At 36.5% G+C, this 17,673-nt stretch overlaps 1 protein-coding gene across 1 annotated transcript; it reads left to right on the top strand.

Moving 5' to 3' along the window:
- Positions 1-224: 224 nt before the first annotated feature.
- LOC131150814 (calcium-dependent protein kinase 24) lies at positions 225-15,379 on the top strand. The gene is made up of 8 exons (XM_058101792.1): positions 225-864; positions 2,016-2,139; positions 2,321-2,464; positions 2,705-2,857; positions 13,886-14,001; positions 14,100-14,267; positions 14,890-15,123; positions 15,211-15,379. The coding sequence occupies exons 1-8, from the start codon at positions 367-369 to the stop codon at positions 15,355-15,357; spliced, it is 1,584 nt and encodes a 527-aa protein (XP_057957775.1). The 5' UTR covers positions 225-366; the 3' UTR covers positions 15,358-15,379.
- The last annotated feature ends 2,294 nt before the right edge of the window (positions 15,380-17,673 follow it).

Below are 17,673 nucleotides of genomic sequence, written 5' to 3'. Positions count from 1 at the left end.
AATATTAATAATGTGTAAAATCAAAATTTCGTTTATAAATTTGATATATTTTTTATTTTTTATTTTCTTTAATAATCAAATATGGAAATGTGGATTTCTTAATATATTTTTTTTCTTTTCCAATATTTTTCTGAATTATGAGAAAATTTATTTCCAGAACCAACGCTCTATACAAACGCGGCCTGCCAACGGATCCTACAAAACAGGGGGCACGCCTAAACTACAACTAAATTAACTACTTTTCAAAAACTTCCAAATTAACTTTCCCCTTCTGATTTGTTGTCCCACAACTCCCTCCCCCTTCCTCCATCTTCATCTTCAATCCTTCAGCTCTCCCATGGGACAACTTTGATTAACCCTATTCCCATGGGAGGCTGCCTCTCTTCCAACCCCTCCCCGGACAGGCCTCGGCTTCCCCACAAGGATGCCAAGGCCCCGCCCGAACTGCCCCGGAAATCGGTTTCCTTCCTTCCCCCGGTCTCCGTCATCAACAACCCGAGGGGGGATGACATCTACGGCCGATACCGGTTCGGGAAGGAGCTCGGACGGGGGGAGTTCGGGGTGACCCACCTGTGCTTCGACCTCAAAACAGGGGAGACGCTGGCGTGCAAGTCGATTGCGAAGAGCAAGCTGAGGACGGAGATCGACGTGGATGATGTGAGGAGGGAGGTGGATATCATGAGGCACTTGCCCCGTCACCCCAACATTGTGAGTTTCAGAGAGGCTTATGAGGATAAGGAGGCTGTTCATTTGGTAATGGAGCTTTGCGAGGGTGGCGAGCTCTTCGATCGGATCGTTGCCAAAGGGCATTACACCGAGCGTGCTGCTGCCCTCGTCACGAAGACCATTGTAAAGGTCGTTCAGGTAATGTTGTTGATATCCTCTTGCCCTTTTGTTTGTTTGTTTGTTTGTTTGTTTGTTTTGAATTGGCAAAATTCCTTAAGAAGATGTGCCTGCAAGCTATTTGACAATATGATTGACAGGACTAGTGTTAATGCAAATGAAAATTTAGAGTGGTTCATTTTCTAAGTATTTCATTCCTTTTTTTTTTTCTTTTTTTTCTTTTTTGAAATAATGGTCTCCGAGACCCCTTGGACACTCAACTGATCCGCCGGGATAATGAGCCCGCCCCGTTACACTTCTCTACTTAAATACCAAGATATTATCTCAAATAGAAAGTCATAGCATCTAAGACTTGAATCCTGATCATTTGCTAAGTATTTCATTCTTTTATTTTATTTTTTATTTTTTGCTTGGCTCTCTCTTTTGATTCCCACTGCAGGAATTTCATGTTTTTTTTTTCATTTTTAATAGGCACAATGTTGAAAAGTGATGAAGAAATGAATTCCCTGAAATTAGTAAATGATTAGCAATCATCTAGGGTTGTGGAACATTACTCTTGAAGGTGATAAGAAAACGAGTTACTTGGCAAATAAAATCTGTAAAAGTATCTCTAAGGGATCAAGCTGATACAAAAACAATATCCCTTCAACCCCACCTGCCCCCTGTTTTATTGGGGTTTACCTACATCACATTCAAAAGAGAAATGGGATTCCATGGAGGTATAGTTTTGAAATTAGCATTCCAATAATGTACATGTGCTTAAACAAGGGAGAAGAATATCAACCTGTAGCATAGATTATAGAAAGAAGTAATGATCGTTCTTCAATCTCTTCATTTTGATTAAAATATTAAAATCGAGATTCAATTTCCCAAGTTGCTTATATCATTGCATAGTTCATCCATCGAAACAGAGTTATTGCAATTCTTAGGAAGACTAGACTCAAAAATGAATGCAATCTTGATTACATGTCATTATCTCTTCGGAACTGTAATTAGACCTCCTGTTCTCTTTTCATTTTGTCTCTGGTTTTAGTGGTTACTTGCTTCCCTTTATGTTATCAAAATTTATTAACTTCGAATGGAAATCATTATTTTTAATGTCACACAATTTTTGGTGGGGGCTATTTCTTTAACATTTTACTTTTATTTTAATCGAATTTTACTTGTTGCAGCTGTGTCATACACACGGGGTAATGCACCGAGACCTAAAACCTGAGAACTTCTTGTTTGCAAATACAAGTGAGACTTCTCCACTAAAAGCGATTGATTTTGGCCTCTCCATGTTCTTTGAGCCCGGTATGTTTCATTTGGCTTCTTGCTCCTTGTATGAATTTTTACTTGAACTTTGTACATTGGATAATAAAACACATCATTAGGCCCTCATCTAATGGCTTACGACTTAGGTTGAGCAGTTCTTCTTTGTTTTGATTACGTGCATTTCTGTAGATAAAAAATGGTTTTTGTTAAATGGTGATAGGTGAGCGTTTCAGCGAAATCGTTGGAAGCCCATATTACATGGCCCCAGAAGTCCTGAGACGCAATTACGGACCAGAAGTAGATGTATGGAGTGCAGGCGTTATCCTTTATATCTTATTGTGTGGAGTTCCACCTTTTTGGGCAGGTAAAATCATTTCTTTAACTATATACTCCTTGGACTCCTTTCTTTTTCTTTTTCTTTTTCTTTTTCTTTTTCAAATGTAATGGGAACCCACATGCAAAATGAACTAATGAACCGTGGGAGATTTGTCCTTTCAATTAGATTTCGCTGAGATATCATGAAGTATAATACTTCTAGTTTATGTGATTGTATAAACTTTTGTAAACTAGATTTTAATACTAGGTTTTGCTCTACCTGGTGCAGAAACTGAAGAGGGAATTGCACATGCAATTGTTCGTTCTGTCGTAGATTTTGAGAGGGATCCTTGGCCGAAAGTTTCTAAAGATGCAAAGAATCTTGTGATAAGAATGCTAGATCCTAATCCCTTCAGCAGGCTTAAAGCTGAGGAAGTCCTTGGTAGGTATTCGTTATTGAGTACAAAAGCCTTTTGATTGATGAGATAACATATAAAAGCTAAGTTGGGCGAGAATCTATATAAATTCAAAGGAGACAATGCATAATTCTATTTAGATATGTAGCAGTATGTGACATAGAAACACCTATCACGTCAAACCAGCTTGATAAAATTGGTCGGGTAAAACACATATCACTCAGATAAATGACAAATTCTGGTAAGCTAAATGTTAAAATCCCAAGCATCTTTGTGAATAATGATTAAATTAGGAAAGTGGGTAAATGTAAAAGATTATATATTATTCTGTAGGGAGATTATTTCCTTGTTTAGAATAGTTTATTGTATTATATAATGTAAGATTGGGATGTACATAATAACAAGAAATATTGAATTGAATTTTGCTCACATGGTATCAGAGCTAGAGTTTCTCAACCTTAGCTTACTATGACCAGCGGCACCATCAACAGCAGAGGGTTGACCTCTTCTGAAAATATCGTCGGTGACTCAGAGGCCACATCCATTGGGGGTTCGAATGGGCTAGACAACACAAAATTTCCACTCTCAGTGAAGAAATTAAACGGAAAAAATTTTCGTGAGTGGGCTCAATCCATAAAATTGGTAATTGAAGGAAAAGGGAGGTTAGGTTATCTTATCGGCGAACGGAGGAAACCAAACTCTACCGCCGTTGTAGCCTTGCAAAAATGGAGGTCCAAAAACTCCATGGTCATCGCTTGGCTTGTCAACTCGATGCAGCCGTCAATCGGGAAAATCTACTTGTTCTTGCCAATGGAGAAGGACATCCGGGACGCCGTTCGTGAGACATATTCCGATGTTAAAAGTTACTCACAAATCTTCAAGATCAAGACCCGATTGTGGCAGATGAGGCAAGGTGAGAGAGGCATTACTGAGTATTTCATGGAGATGACTCATCTCTCGCAGGAGCTCGATTTGAGCATCAAAGAAGAATGGGAGTGCTCTAGCGACAGCGCACGATACAAAAAAATGACTCGAAAACAAACGGGTCTTTGAGTTCTTGGCCAACCTCAACCAAGATCTAGACGACGTGTGGGGAAGAATTCTTGGCCGACGACCTCTCCCATCAACCCGAGAGGTGTTTGCCGAAGTAAGTAGGGAGGAGAGCCAATGACACATGATGCTGAGGCCACAAACGGATCATTTTGGGCCTGAAATACCAGCCCTAAATTCGAATGGGCCTAACGTCTCGGCCCTAACTTCAAAAAGCCCTGCAGGATTTGGGCAAAGATCACAAGAAGGTAAATTATGGTGCGAGCACTGTCGAAAGCCAAGTCATTCAAAAGATACCTGCTGGGAGATTCATGGAAAGGCTGCAAATTGGAAGCTGAGACAATATAAAAAAAATTGTGGGTATCAAACTACCACTGACAGTTCAACTGAAAAATCACAATGTGAAAAAACCAATAATCCCACTCCAACTAGTGTATTTAGCCCTCAGTAGTTGGATCAACTATATAAAATGATTACCTCAATTCAAACATCGAGTTAGTCTTCCACTAGTTCTCTGGCTCGCCGAGGTAATTATTTATCAGCCTTAAATACTATATCCTGTTACAAATCACCATGGATAATTTACTCAGGTGCATCTGATCATATGACTAGTTCTTATCAATATTTTTCATCTTATTCACCATATGCTGGAAATCTGAGTCAAAATTGCAGATGTTTCTCTCTCACCAGTTGCCGATAAAGGAAGTATTCGCATATCTGACTCTATAACTTTAAAACTTGTCCTACATGTTCCCAAGTTATCTTGCAACTTGTTATCCATTAGCCAGTTAACAAAATACTCAAATTGCTCTGCTAAATGTGTTTCATCTCATTGTGTTTTTCAGGACCTATCATCGGGTAAGACGATTGGCACTGCTAAGGTGTATGGGGGACTCTACTACTTTGAGGAGGCAAGCTTGAGTGAACAATTCAATACTACAATTTGTGATTCTGCATCTATTTCTAGAGATAGAGAACTTTTGTTATGGCATTCTAGGATGAGTCACCCAAATTTTCAATATTTAAAACATTTGTTTCCGTCTATCTGTTCAAATAAAATGTCTTCTGAATTTCAATGTGAAGTGCGTGAGCTTGCAAAACACCGGCGTGCTTCTTTCCCAACATCCATATACAAACCATCCTGTCTATTTACTATGATTCACAGTGATTTGAGGGGACCCTCAAGATCCCTCAATCGCACCCATACGAAATGGTTTGTTACTTTTATTGATGACCACACTCGTCTTTGTTGGGTTTACTTGTTGAAAGATAAAACTGAAGTCCGTTCCATTTTTGTCAGTTTTCATTCCATGATTCAAACACAATTCCAGACTCACATTCAAATTTTACGTACTGATAATGGTACAGAATATTTTAATGATATTCTGGAAACTTATCTTCAAGAAAATGGGATTGTTCATCAGAGTTCTTGTGTGGATACCCCTCAACAAAATGGGGTTGCTAAACGAAAAAACAGACATATATTTGAAGTAGTTCGGGCATTAATGTTCACTACAAACATAAAAAACTATTTTTGGGGAGATGCCATCTTAACAACTGCACATCTTATCAATCGAATGCCAAGTCGAGTACTTTCCTTTGCCACTCCTCTCTAGAAATTCTAGGAACATTTCCCTACCTCTCGACTCCCCTCTAGTTGTCCACTAAAAATCTTTAGTTGTACTACATTTGTTCATGTTCATGCTCACCATCGGGATAAATTGGATCCTCGTGCTGTTAAATGTGTCTTCATTGGTTACTCCCCTACTTAGAAAGGCTACAAATGCTATGACCTTGTCTCAAAAAGGATGTTTGTTAGCCTTGATGTCACATTCTTTGAAACCACTCCTTATTCCCTAAAGACCTCTCTTTAGGGGGAGAAATGGAGTGAAGATCTGTTCTTTAACTTTTTTACTACTGAATCTGTGCCATCTATTGAGTCTCCCATTGCCTTATTCCCTAACCCATCTATTGAGCCTCCCATTGCATCACTTCATGACCTGTCAAACACAAAAGAGCACTTAACCTCAGGGGGAGATGCAAGAAAGCAAATCAACATAAACATACTTGTTTACTCAAGAAAGCCAAACACAAAGAACAGGGAGATTCTCATACTTGAGGCACCAAAAGCCATAGTTTTTAATCGCGGTAGCGGATAGCGTAACGTAACGTAATGGGTGTAATGGGTAGCGGGAGTAGCGGATGTTACATAAGGGGAAGCGGGTGTAATGGCCGTGAATTTTTTCGAAGCACACACAACCTTGTGCATATTAGCATACTTTAATGTTTTAAGCTTTTAGCCATTCTTAGAAAGAATTTAGTATATTTTGGATCCTTTAGTTTGAGTAACTAAGTCATTTGGTAAGGGCAACAAGTTTTCATTTATTTTAAACCACCATTGATAGAAAATTACACGTGTGTGTGTGTGTGTGCGCGCGCGTATTTATACTTCGCATTGTTCTTATTTGCGATAAATTCTTATGTGTAATTAATTAATAAAACAAAATACATTATACACTCCATTAATCTATTAGACACATAAGACATACGAATAATATAAATATAAAATAGCTAGAAAAGAAAGAAGGTTGAAGTTGAAAAATAAAGAACATAAATATCACATTACTAATATTATCAAAAAAAAAATATTTTCCAAACAAGTTAGTATTTTGAAATTGTTAATTAATGCATCTATTGTGAGTATTTAAAGAAATAGTAAATTTTGTATCATTGTCATCCTTATCATAATCTTTTCCCCCTCTTGTCACTTGGTATATTGAGAATGACATATGAAAGAGAGAGAAAAAGTGAGAAGAAAAACTAAAAAATAAAATATTTTTTTGGTGTAACAATCCTGTAGCGGTTACGTAACGGCCATAGCAGCCTTTACATAACGGTCGCGGTCTGTAATGGCCGCTACGGCTGTGATTTTTCTTCCCATCGATTTCACAGTGTGTAACAGTATCGGTAACCGAAAAAACCGTTACGTAACGGCGTTACGTAATGGTCGTGGCCTTTATTTAAAACCATGCCAAAAGCGTTGGAACTAGTGATGGCTCCGAACAACCATAAGTCCACGCCCAATCTCGATTTGGTAATAGATAGTCATGAGTTCTCTTCTGATAATCCTGTACCTGATGGCATCAATTTACCTATTGCAGTCAGAAAATAAACCAGGTCATGTACTCAATATCCCTGGTCTAAATACATGTCTTATAAAAGCTTGTCTACAGGATATCGCGCTTTTGCCTATAACCTTGATAGGATGAGAATTCCAAAGAATATTTAGGAAGCTCTGAAATACCTAAATGGCGAGAGGCTATCATGGAGGAAATGTGGGCCCCGGAGAAAAATGGAACTTGGAATGTAATGAATTTGCCGAGAGGGAAGAAGTCAGTTGGTTGTAAATGGGTCTTCACAGTGAAATATAAATCTGATGGGATAGTCGAACGATATAAAACTCGACTCGTTGCAAAAGGATTTACATAGACTTACGACATTGACTTTACGGAGACATTTGCACCAGTGGCAAACTTGAATACAGTTCGAGTCCTCTTGTCCTTGGCAGCCAACTTAGATTGGTCACTACAACAACTTGACATTCAGATTGCATTTCTAAATGGCAAGTTAGAAGAAAACGTCTACATGACAATACCACTAGGCTTCAGTAAGAAAGGTGAAGGAAACAAAGTGTGTAAACTCAAGAAGTCCTTGATGGACTCAAACAATCTCCTGGAGTATGGTTTGACAGATTTGCAAAAGTAATAAAGAACCAAGGATATTGACAAGGGCAATCTGATCACACCTTGTTCTTCCAATAGTCTGAAAGGGGTAAGAGAACAATTCTAATAGGGTATGTTGACGATATAATCTTAACTGGGGATGATAGAGTAGAGATGGAAAGATTGAAGAAAGTTCTAGCTACTAAATTTGAAGTTAAAGACTTGAGACAAATGTGGTTCTTCTTGGGCATGGAAGTTGCTAGAACGAAAAAGGATATTAGTGTCTCTCAGCGAAAGTATATCACTGATCTCCTAATTGAAATTGGCATGCTTGGATGCAAACCTAGTGAAACCCTGATTGAAGCAGTAAAGAGGATCGAAGACTGTGGAATACCAGTTGAAAAGGAGAGGTATCAGAGATTGGTTGGTAAGCTAATCTACTTATCACATACTAGACCAGATATTGCATTTGCGGTTAGTGTGGTAAGCCAACACATGCATTCACCAAAAGAAGCTCATTTAGATGTTGTGTACAAGATCCATCAATATCTTAAGGGCTCCTTGGGCAAAGGACTCTTCTTCAAGAAATGTGAAAGCAAGGAAGTAGAGACCTTTATAGATGCAGATTGGGCAGGATCAATGGAAGATAGAAGGTCCACCACGGGTAATTGCACATTCACCTGGGGAAATCTAGTAACTTGGAGAAGCAAAAAACAGAATGTAGTGGCTCATAGTAGTGCCTAAGCTGAGTTTAGGGCAGTTGCTAAAGGAATATGTGAAGGGCTGTGGTTATGAAAACTCTTGGATGAACTACAGGACTCGATGAAATTTCCTATCAAACTCTAATGTGACAACAAAGCAGCCATCAATATCTCTCTCAATCCAGTTCAACATGACAGGACTAAACATGTGGAAGTGGACCGACATTTTATCAAAGAGAAAGTTGAAGAAGGAACTATCTTTATGACTTATGTGCCTACCAAGGAACAAACTGCAGATATCTTTACTAAAGGGTTGGCACGATAGAACTTTGATGATCTCATTAGTAAGTTGGAGATGATTAATATCTATGATCCAACTTGAGGGGGAGTGTTAAAATCCCAAGTATCTTTGTGAATAATGAGTAAATAAGGAAAGTGGGTAAATGTAGAAAATTATATATTATTCTATAGGGCGATTATTTCCTTGTTTAGAATAGTTGATTGTATTATATAATGTAAGATTGGGATGTACATAATAACAAGAAATATTGAATTGAATTTCGCTTACACTAAATTATCCCACAACAAAAAAAAATTAAACTGTTGTTATTGCCATATATAATTATAGGTCATTGCTACCCATGAAACAAGTTTTAGATGCAACTCCTAACACTGCTAGATTGAACTGGCTAATAATTCTTTGATAGATAAAAGTGATGGATGCTTGGTGATCTTTGAAACACCCTGTGTAAAGAGTGCTAACATTGGAAATACATCTTTGCACAAACAATGGATGGCCAAAATTCAAGAAAAAAATTTAAAAAAAAAATAAGAAAAATAACATGTGAGGAAGAGCATAAGAGGAAGAATAAGAAGAGAGAGAAAGTGTTGGATATTTTAAAAAACCAAAGACTAAGCATAATGAGAGTAGTTAATTTATTGACTGCAGAAGGCTAATTTTTATTGAGCAACAAACTATCGACAACTGAATTGCAGAAAAAATCTGCCTAAAAATCAGCATGAAGAAATGGCTATAATCCTAAAGAATAGCAACAAATAAAACTTTTTCTGCTCCTAAAGAATAGCAACAAATAAAACTAATTCAGCTCCTAAAGAATAGCAACAAATAAAATTAATTCAACTTCATGAGTCACACTAGTCAACACTCCTCCTTGACTCTGGAGCTGCGTACACCAAGCTTCTGCCTCAAGAATTCATATCTAATCTTCGGAAGTTCCTTTGTTAGGATGTTAGCACTTTGATTTTCTATTTTGCAGTAGATCAGTTGCACTTCTCCTTCCCTTTGTACCTCTCTTTGAAGATAAAATTTTATTTTGAAGTGTTTTGTTTTGTCATGGAACACTAGATTATTAGCAATTAAAATTGCAGGTTGGTTGTCCACAAATAATTGTGTGCCTTCTTGTTGTTCCACAAAGATTTCTTCCTCCAAGTTTCCATTCAAAAAAGCTGACTTAACATCCATTTGGTGTATAACCCAGCCTTTTTGTGCAGCAAGAGCCAGCAACATCCTTATGGTATCCAACCTGGCAACTGGGGCAAAAATTTCAGAAAAATCTACTCCAAACTGTTGAGAATTCCACTTGTGAAGTTTGCGCCACATTGGAAAAAGTGAGTATTTGATGGGTGCTTATATACATGGTCTAGCCCAAGACCCAATAGGCTTAAGCTTTTGGGTCAAGTTGGTGCTCACCAATGTGTATCAAGCACACCTTTGGACTCCTCCGGTTTTAACAAGTGGTATTAGAGTCGATGGTTCATAACTCTAGGTGTGGGAGTGTGTGATCGAGGCTAAGAAGGATCATTTAAGTTGCCAAGATGGATCCAAATTGGGTCAAGACGTGGGAGGTAGGATTGGTTTGGAGGCGCCATTTGGAATACAATCCGAGACACGTAAGATGGACCACTTGAGCAAACTATTGGAGAATTTGTCCCATGAGGGAGAAGATGGCTTCCATTCAAGGGAAAGTAGTTGGAACTCACATATGGTGGATCTTCCATTCAAGTGGGAGCAGTTGGAACTCACAAGTGAGGGGGAGATTGTTGAGAATTCCACTTGTGAAGTTCATCCCACATTGGAAAAAGTGAGTATTTGATGGGTGCTTATATACATGGTGTAGCCCAAGAGCCAATAGGCTTAAGCTTTTGGGTCAAGTTGGTGCTCACCCATGTGTATGAAGCACACCTTTGGACTCCTCCAGTGCTAACATAAACATCTGGGCATATCCCTTGACAACAAGTCTTGCCTTGTACATGTTTACAATACCATCAGGATTGAGCTTGGTCTTGTAAACCCACTTGACTCCTATAGCTTTCTTATGTTTAGGTTTGTCTACCAACTCTCATGTCTGGTTCTTTTCAATCATCTTTAGCTCCTCCTTCATTGCAGCTACCCACCTCTAATCAGTTGCAGCTTCTTTATACCCTATAGGCTCCATTACAACAACATTACACCTCCAATAAATGTTAGAGAGTGATCTGGTTCCTCTAACAGGTTCATCATCCATATCATCATTCTCCTCCTGAACCTCAAGCTTCTTGTCATTCTCCCAACTCTAGTTATTTAACTCTAAGGAATTGAACATCCCTGTTGACAATTACTTCGTTACTTTGTGGTATATAGATCCTGTAGGCCTTTGAAATTGAGCTATAGCCTATAAAAATCCCAGATTCTGCTTATTTGTTCAATTTGTCTCTCTTAACTTGAGGGATGTAAAAGAAACATAGGCAACCAAATGTCTTTAGATTAAGCAACTTTGGTTTATAGCCATACCACGCTTCAAATGGAATCTTTTCCAACAAAGCTTTTGTTGGCAATCTGTTTAGTAGAAAAACTATTGTATTTATAGCCTCGGCCCAAAATTTCTTTGGCAGCCCTTTGTCATGAAGCAAGCACCTTGTCATCTCCATAATTGTCCGATTTTTCCTCTCCACAACACCATTCCATTGAGGAGTGTAAGGTGCTGTCAACTGATGTTCGATGCCTACATCTTCACAAAACTTGTTAAATTTTTCAGCAGTATATTCAGTTCCATTATTAGACCTAATCACCTGCATTTTGCATCCACTTTGAGTTTTAACCCAAGCTTTAAACTTCCCGAAGATGTCAGCAACCTCAGATTTAAGCTTCATAAAATAAATCCAGCACATTCTTAAGTAATCATCAATGAAAGCAATATAATACTTACTGCCATTCAATGATGGTGTTTTCATTGGTCCTCCCACATCTATGTGTATTAATTGCAGCCTCTATGTAGCCTTCCAAGCCTTGCTTTGTTGAAAAAAAAGCCTAGTTTGCTTCCCATACTGACAGGCAATACATTTTGGAGACTCCTCCTCTAATTCAGGCAAGTCTTTCACCAGATTGTTCTTCTTCATGAAAAGTAGAGCGGCATGATGGAAATTCCCCAATCTCTTGTGCCAAAGCATTGTATTGCTATCTTCTTTGTGTACAGAGCAGCCTGCTCCTCTTTCATCAAATCCAAGGCAAAGCTTTTGCCCTTCATTTGAACTTTGAACACCTCTATGCCTTTTGTATCTTTAATCTCACAGTTTTTGTCTTCAAATAACACCTATAGCCTTTCTCCAATAATTGAGTAATACTTAAAAGATTTTGATTAATTTCAGGAACATATAAAACATCATAAATTAATTTTAGACCTGTGTGACCTTCAATCGCTACTGTTCCTTTGCCTTTTACTGCAATGTGTGCTCTGTTTCCAATTCTAACTTTAGAAATAGCATTCTTGTGAAGCTCTCTGAAGAACTCTCGATCATAATTCATGCGATTTGTACAACCACTATCTATAAGCCAGCTTTATGTGGAGCTGTTGGTGGCAAAGCATGACACCACAAACAACTGCTCCTCTTAAGGTTGATCCTCAGCAACCTTGGCTTCTCCTTGTTGCTGTTGAGTCTTGCATATCCTTTCCATGTGTCCTAACTGACCACACTTGTAACATCTTACATTTGGCCTCCACCAACACTTATTTTGTGGATGATTGGTTTTTTTGCAGTAGGAACTAGGTGGAAAGACTTGAGTGTTGTTGTTTTGGCTATTTTTGTTGTTGCTTGCATAACCTCCATGCTTTTTGTTTTCCCCTTTTTTTTTTTTTTTTTTTTTTTTTTTTTTTTGCAACCATTGTTGTTCTTGCCACCATTGTTGTTTTTGATTTGGCTTGAAAAGCACCCTCCACAAATCCTTCTTGCCTCATATGCCTCCTTTGTTCTTGTGCTTGCAGTGCATTCAACAATTCTGCCAAGGTAATTCTTGACAGATCTTTTGAGTTTTCCAAAGATGAAATTGTAGCCTCAAACTTTTCAAGAATTGTGACTAGGACCTTTTGAACAATTCTAGAATCAAAAAAATCAGTACCAAGGAGTCTTACCTTGTTGACAATGCCAAGAAGTCTGTCAGAATACTCCTCGACTGTTTTTGATTCTTTCATCTTTTGCATCTCAAATTCTCGGATCAAATTCAGCACTTGCATCCCTTTGACCTTGTCATTTCCTTCGTATTCTTGCTTCGAAAAATCCCAAATTTCCTTGGCTGTTTTCAGTTTCATTATTCTGGTAAAAATGGTGGATGAGACTGCTACAAACAAGGTTGCTCTTGCTTTTGATTTTCTTTGCTTCATCTCCTTTTGATTTTTGATTTGTGCAAGAGTTGGATTGTTTGGCAGGGCTGGAACTTCATATACTTGTTCAGCAGCTTCCCATAGATCATTAGCATCAAGATAGGCTTCCATTCTAACAGCCCACATCTGATAATTTGTTCCATCAAACACTGGAGGTGCAATTGCAGTGAATGAGTTTTCTGAATTCATTCTGAATAGGTTGTGTTTGAGCTCTCTCGATCTCACCGGTCCTTCAAGACTATGGCTCTGATGCCAATTTTTTGGATATTTTAAAAAACCAAAGACTAAGGATAATGAGAGAAGCTGATTTAGAGACTGCAGAAGACTAATTTTTATTGAGCAACAAACTATCTATTTATACAGTATATTGACAACTGAATTGCAGAAAAATCTGCCTAAAAATCAGCATGAAGAAATGGTTATAATCCTAAAGAATAGTGACAAATAAAACTTATTCAGCTCCTAAAGAATAGCAACAAATAAAACTAATTTAGCTTCATGAGTCACACCAGTCAACAGAAAAAAAAGAGTAACATTTTGAAATAAATGGAGAATTGAGCATAGGGCAAGCATGGTGGCAATAAAAATGCATAGAAACCAACATGGACAACTACAACAAAGGAACTCTTGCATGTTCAACAATTAGCAGTCTGTCATGATGGAAATACAAATTTGGAGTTTGCTTCCAAAGTGTTTGAATAATTCTAATATTTTGGCATTAAATTCTTTCAAGCATGCATTGGCTTTTACCTCTTGCACCTCAATGTTTTAATGTGGATCGACATTTATAATAAGCTTCTTGGTCATTATATTCGTAGTTTTTAGTTCTTTTTATTAGTTTGTGATTTTTGTTAATGTCCAAGTTAGATATAGAGAAGTGGACCCCTTGATATTGAATCTATTGTTCTCTTGCATGTTATATGAAGAACATCCTTGGATACAAAAGGCCAACGAGGTGCCTAATGTTCCACTTGGAGAAAATGTCAGAACAAGGATCAAGCAATTTACGTTGATGAATAAGTTCAAGAAAAGAGTTCTTAGAGTAAGTTCTTGAACCATTTATTCCTGTTAATGATGCAATATAAGTAGAATCTTCATGTACTTTGAGCATTCTAAACAATTCAGGATTTTAATTTTCAGGTGGTGGCAGACAACCTGCCAATTGAGCAAGTCGCAGGGATTAAACAAATGTTTCACATGATGGACACTGACAAAAATGGGATTTTGAGTTTTGAAGAGCTCAAAGATGGTCTTCATATGTTTGGGCAACCTGTCGCTGATCCTGACGTGCAGATGCTAATGGATGCCGTGAGTTAATAACTTTAGCACCTTACACTTTACATGGCCTATAGATTCGCTTCCCCTGGCTACTTTAATACATTTGAGATATTTCCCTATAGCCACCCTTGCTTCTATACCTTTTTCACATCGGGTACCTCGGATGTTATGATAACTGCACAGTGGACTGGTTTAAATTAAGTAAACCTATGCATGGTTTAAATTAAGTAAACCTATGCATGGATTCTGAATAAATAATGCATGACTGAGATGGTAGCTTTTTTTACATTTCTATGGGATCCCATTCTGGTTAATCTTGTATTTCTATAGCAGAACTCTATTCTGATAAGAAACGTTGAACTATTCAAAAACGAGTGCACACCAAGTGGGGCAAGACCCAAGCCTCTTTATTATCACAATGCATTAAGATATTAGCTAATAAATTGCTTCATGGAGACCAAGTTTGGCTGTAAAAGGCATAAAATATATACATTAAGAATGTAGAGTTTTGTTTTGCCTCTGCAGGCCAAACTGTTCTATTGATTTTTTCTTTCAAGGTAGCTTTCAAGCACATTGTTGCTTCTCATGGACTAAATTATAAATGATACATCATTGTTATATCTAAAAATTTTATTTTTTTTTTATTCCGAAGGCGGATATTGATGGAAATGGCACACTGAACTGCGAAGAGTTCGTGACAATGTCTGTACACTTGAAGAAAATTAGCAGTGATGAGCAGCTTGCAAAAGCTTTCAGCTTCTTCGACAAGGATAAGAACGGATATATTGAGCTTGAAGAACTGAAAGAAGCCTTGTTAGAGGACAATCTTGGTTCCAACTACGAGCAGGTGCTCCGAGACATCCTATCGGATGTTGACTCTGATAAGGTAATACTACAAACCTGAGCAAATTAATGGAGAATATTTCAGTGGCCCTTTTCTGCATCTTTTCTTCTAATGCATCTCTTCTTTCAGGATGGTCGGATCAGTTACGAAGAGTTCAAGGCAATGATGAAAGCTGGCATGGATTGGAAGATGGCTTCTCGCCAATACTCCAGAGCAATGTTAGGTGCACTTAGCCTCAAATTGTTCAAAGACAAATCTTCAAATTTGAAAAATTAAATGTTACAACACAAAGTAAGAATTGCCTTATCAATGAGTCCTTCTCTTCTCACAGTGCTAAATAATCCAAGCATAATAAAAATGAGCAAATCATAATATGTATATAATCTTTTAATCAACCCTTTTTCCTGCGAGTAAAAAGTAGGCTTTCTGGTAATTTGAGGAATTTTGTCGCGTTAATGGGCCAACCTCTTGGTTTAATTTTGTACATTTAAAAAGCATTGCCTTTCATTGTAATTCAAAGTTGTCTATATTCAACATGTATAGTGGCATTGTTGAGGCTTTAAATCTCACCATTTCTTGTACTCAACCCTGAAATGAAAGTAGTCCTAACTTTATTCTTTGGCATTTGAGTTAAGTAGATTTGTCGTATGTGACGGATCGTTTTCAGAATTTGGAATTACTCCATTGAGTGTTTATATTTTTTATGTAAATGATCATTTTTAGAATTTCGGTTTACAGTCAAGAGGATATTCTTCTGAGTTAAAAAAAAAAAAAAATCCTCTGCACCAACCCAAAAATACTGCATGAGTTTTCCTGCAAATGTTGAATTTCTCAGTCAGAAAACTATGTGGATAAAAGAATGTGAAGGCATTTTTCATAAGTTAATCAACACACACATAACCATATGTATGTATGATAGAAGTAACCTTCCCATGCTGTAAAGACTAAACAACTTTAAGGCCCCCTTTGGAATTTGAAAATTTTGAGAAAAAGAAAGAAAAAATATAAAGAAATTTAACTTTTCATATTTGGTTGTTAAAAAAGTGAGAAAAAAATTTTAAAAAAAATGAAAAATTAATGAATACAAATTGATTTTATACACTATTAATGTTTAACTTTTCTTAATTTTTAATCATATTAGAACATATTTTCATTTTTATAGTATTTGACATAGAGAAAAAGTACAATTGCAAATGAGTTTCCTTCTCATTTTCCTTTCCTTTCTCCAACCAAAATCCTTAATCCAAACGAACCCTAAACAAATTAGGATTTAATGCCTAACATGAGCAAAAACCCTTATATGCATAAATATAGAGATCATAAAAACCACTGAAGTACCCATCTGAAAGGAAATGGGTTGCTTAAAATTTACAGAATAAGATTAATGAACCAAAACCATGATTATATTTTGAAATATTTAGGTTTTTTTTAATTCCCTGCACCTAATACTATTAGGAATTTAGGACATTATACAAAATCTGGTAAATTATTTTCCAATGACCCTTATTTTTCTTAAAAGCAAAGCTGATACAATCATTAGGTTTCTTAAATAACATGCTATAAATTTGGAGAAATGAAATTAGCTGTGTCAAATATAAAAGGAAATTCGAAAACAGGAATTGCCAAAACAGAGACCTTCATCATCTCGGCAACTAAACATGTAACCTTAGATAAAATGTAGTTGTGAAAATGGAGATATCATAAATCAATTTCAGAAAATGAACAAGGACTTCAATCAAATTATAAATTATAAAGGTAAAAATAATAGGTTATCTATTCTCCTGAACCCCAATCTTAATAATTTTTGATAATTTAAAAAAAAAAAAACTAAATAAATAATGTTTACCATTCAAACAAAACTTTGGTTTTAATACATATATTTTTAATAGAGAGAACTATATATTTCAAATTTTATTATAATTTCACAAAAAAAAAATTCACCAATTATTTATTTTAATTTTTAATATTTCAATTTTTTTAAAAAAAAATTGTTGTCTTTGTTATTAAAAATAAAAAGGTGATATAAAATTTTACCATGCATTGCACAGGATACAACTAATATAACATAATAGGCCTTCATGAAGTTTTTCTTTTAAATTAAATTTAAAAAAAAAAAAACTATAACTATTGTGTTGTGGTCATATTTAGAGGGTATCTACTAGAAAGCTTTTACAGAAGAGAGGTGAGGTCACGTGGAGTGCGGACAGGGCCGGCTCTTCCTTTAAGCGATTGAGGTGCTTGGAGCCCCCAAAATTTTTTTAATATAATAATATATTTTTAGGGCCCCAAATTTTTTTTTAATTAAATAATGTTAACATTATTTATTATACTCTCTTCCCATACATTGACTTTCAAACTAACAAATAAATAAAATTGTATTTTAAAATGTAAAATAAATGCAATTTAATTCTTTTTTTTCAAATTTCATTTACTTCTTAACAAACAACTTTATTATATTTCTAACTATCTATTACTCTCATCTCTCTCTCTTAACCTCTCTAAAAAAATCTTTCCATCTCTCACTCTCTCACTCTCATCTCTCGGTCTCTCTATGATATTTGCTCCGGCTCTTGTGTTAATCATCTTTTGGCC

The sequence above is a fragment of the Malania oleifera genome, chromosome 3, assembly GCF_029873635.1.
Source record: "Malania oleifera isolate guangnan ecotype guangnan chromosome 3, ASM2987363v1, whole genome shotgun sequence".
Taxonomy (NCBI): Eukaryota; Viridiplantae; Streptophyta; class Magnoliopsida; order Santalales; family Ximeniaceae; genus Malania; species Malania oleifera.
The sequence above is the reverse complement of the archived record's forward strand: the minus strand, read 5'-3'. Positions and strand labels throughout refer to the sequence as shown.

Bases quoted from the DNA above. Each gene is read 5' to 3' on its own strand.
- LOC131150814 (XM_058101792.1), top strand. From the start codon at position 367: ATGGGAGGCTGCCTCTCTTCCAACCCCTCCCCGGACAGGCCTCGGCTT. The intron at 14,002-14,099 runs GTAAGTTCTTGA...TTTAATTTTCAG, and splicing joins TCAAGAAAAGAGTTCTTAGA to GTGGTGGCAGACAACCTGCC. The intron at 15,124-15,210 runs GTAATACTACAA...CTCTTCTTTCAG, and splicing joins CGGATGTTGACTCTGATAAG to GATGGTCGGATCAGTTACGA.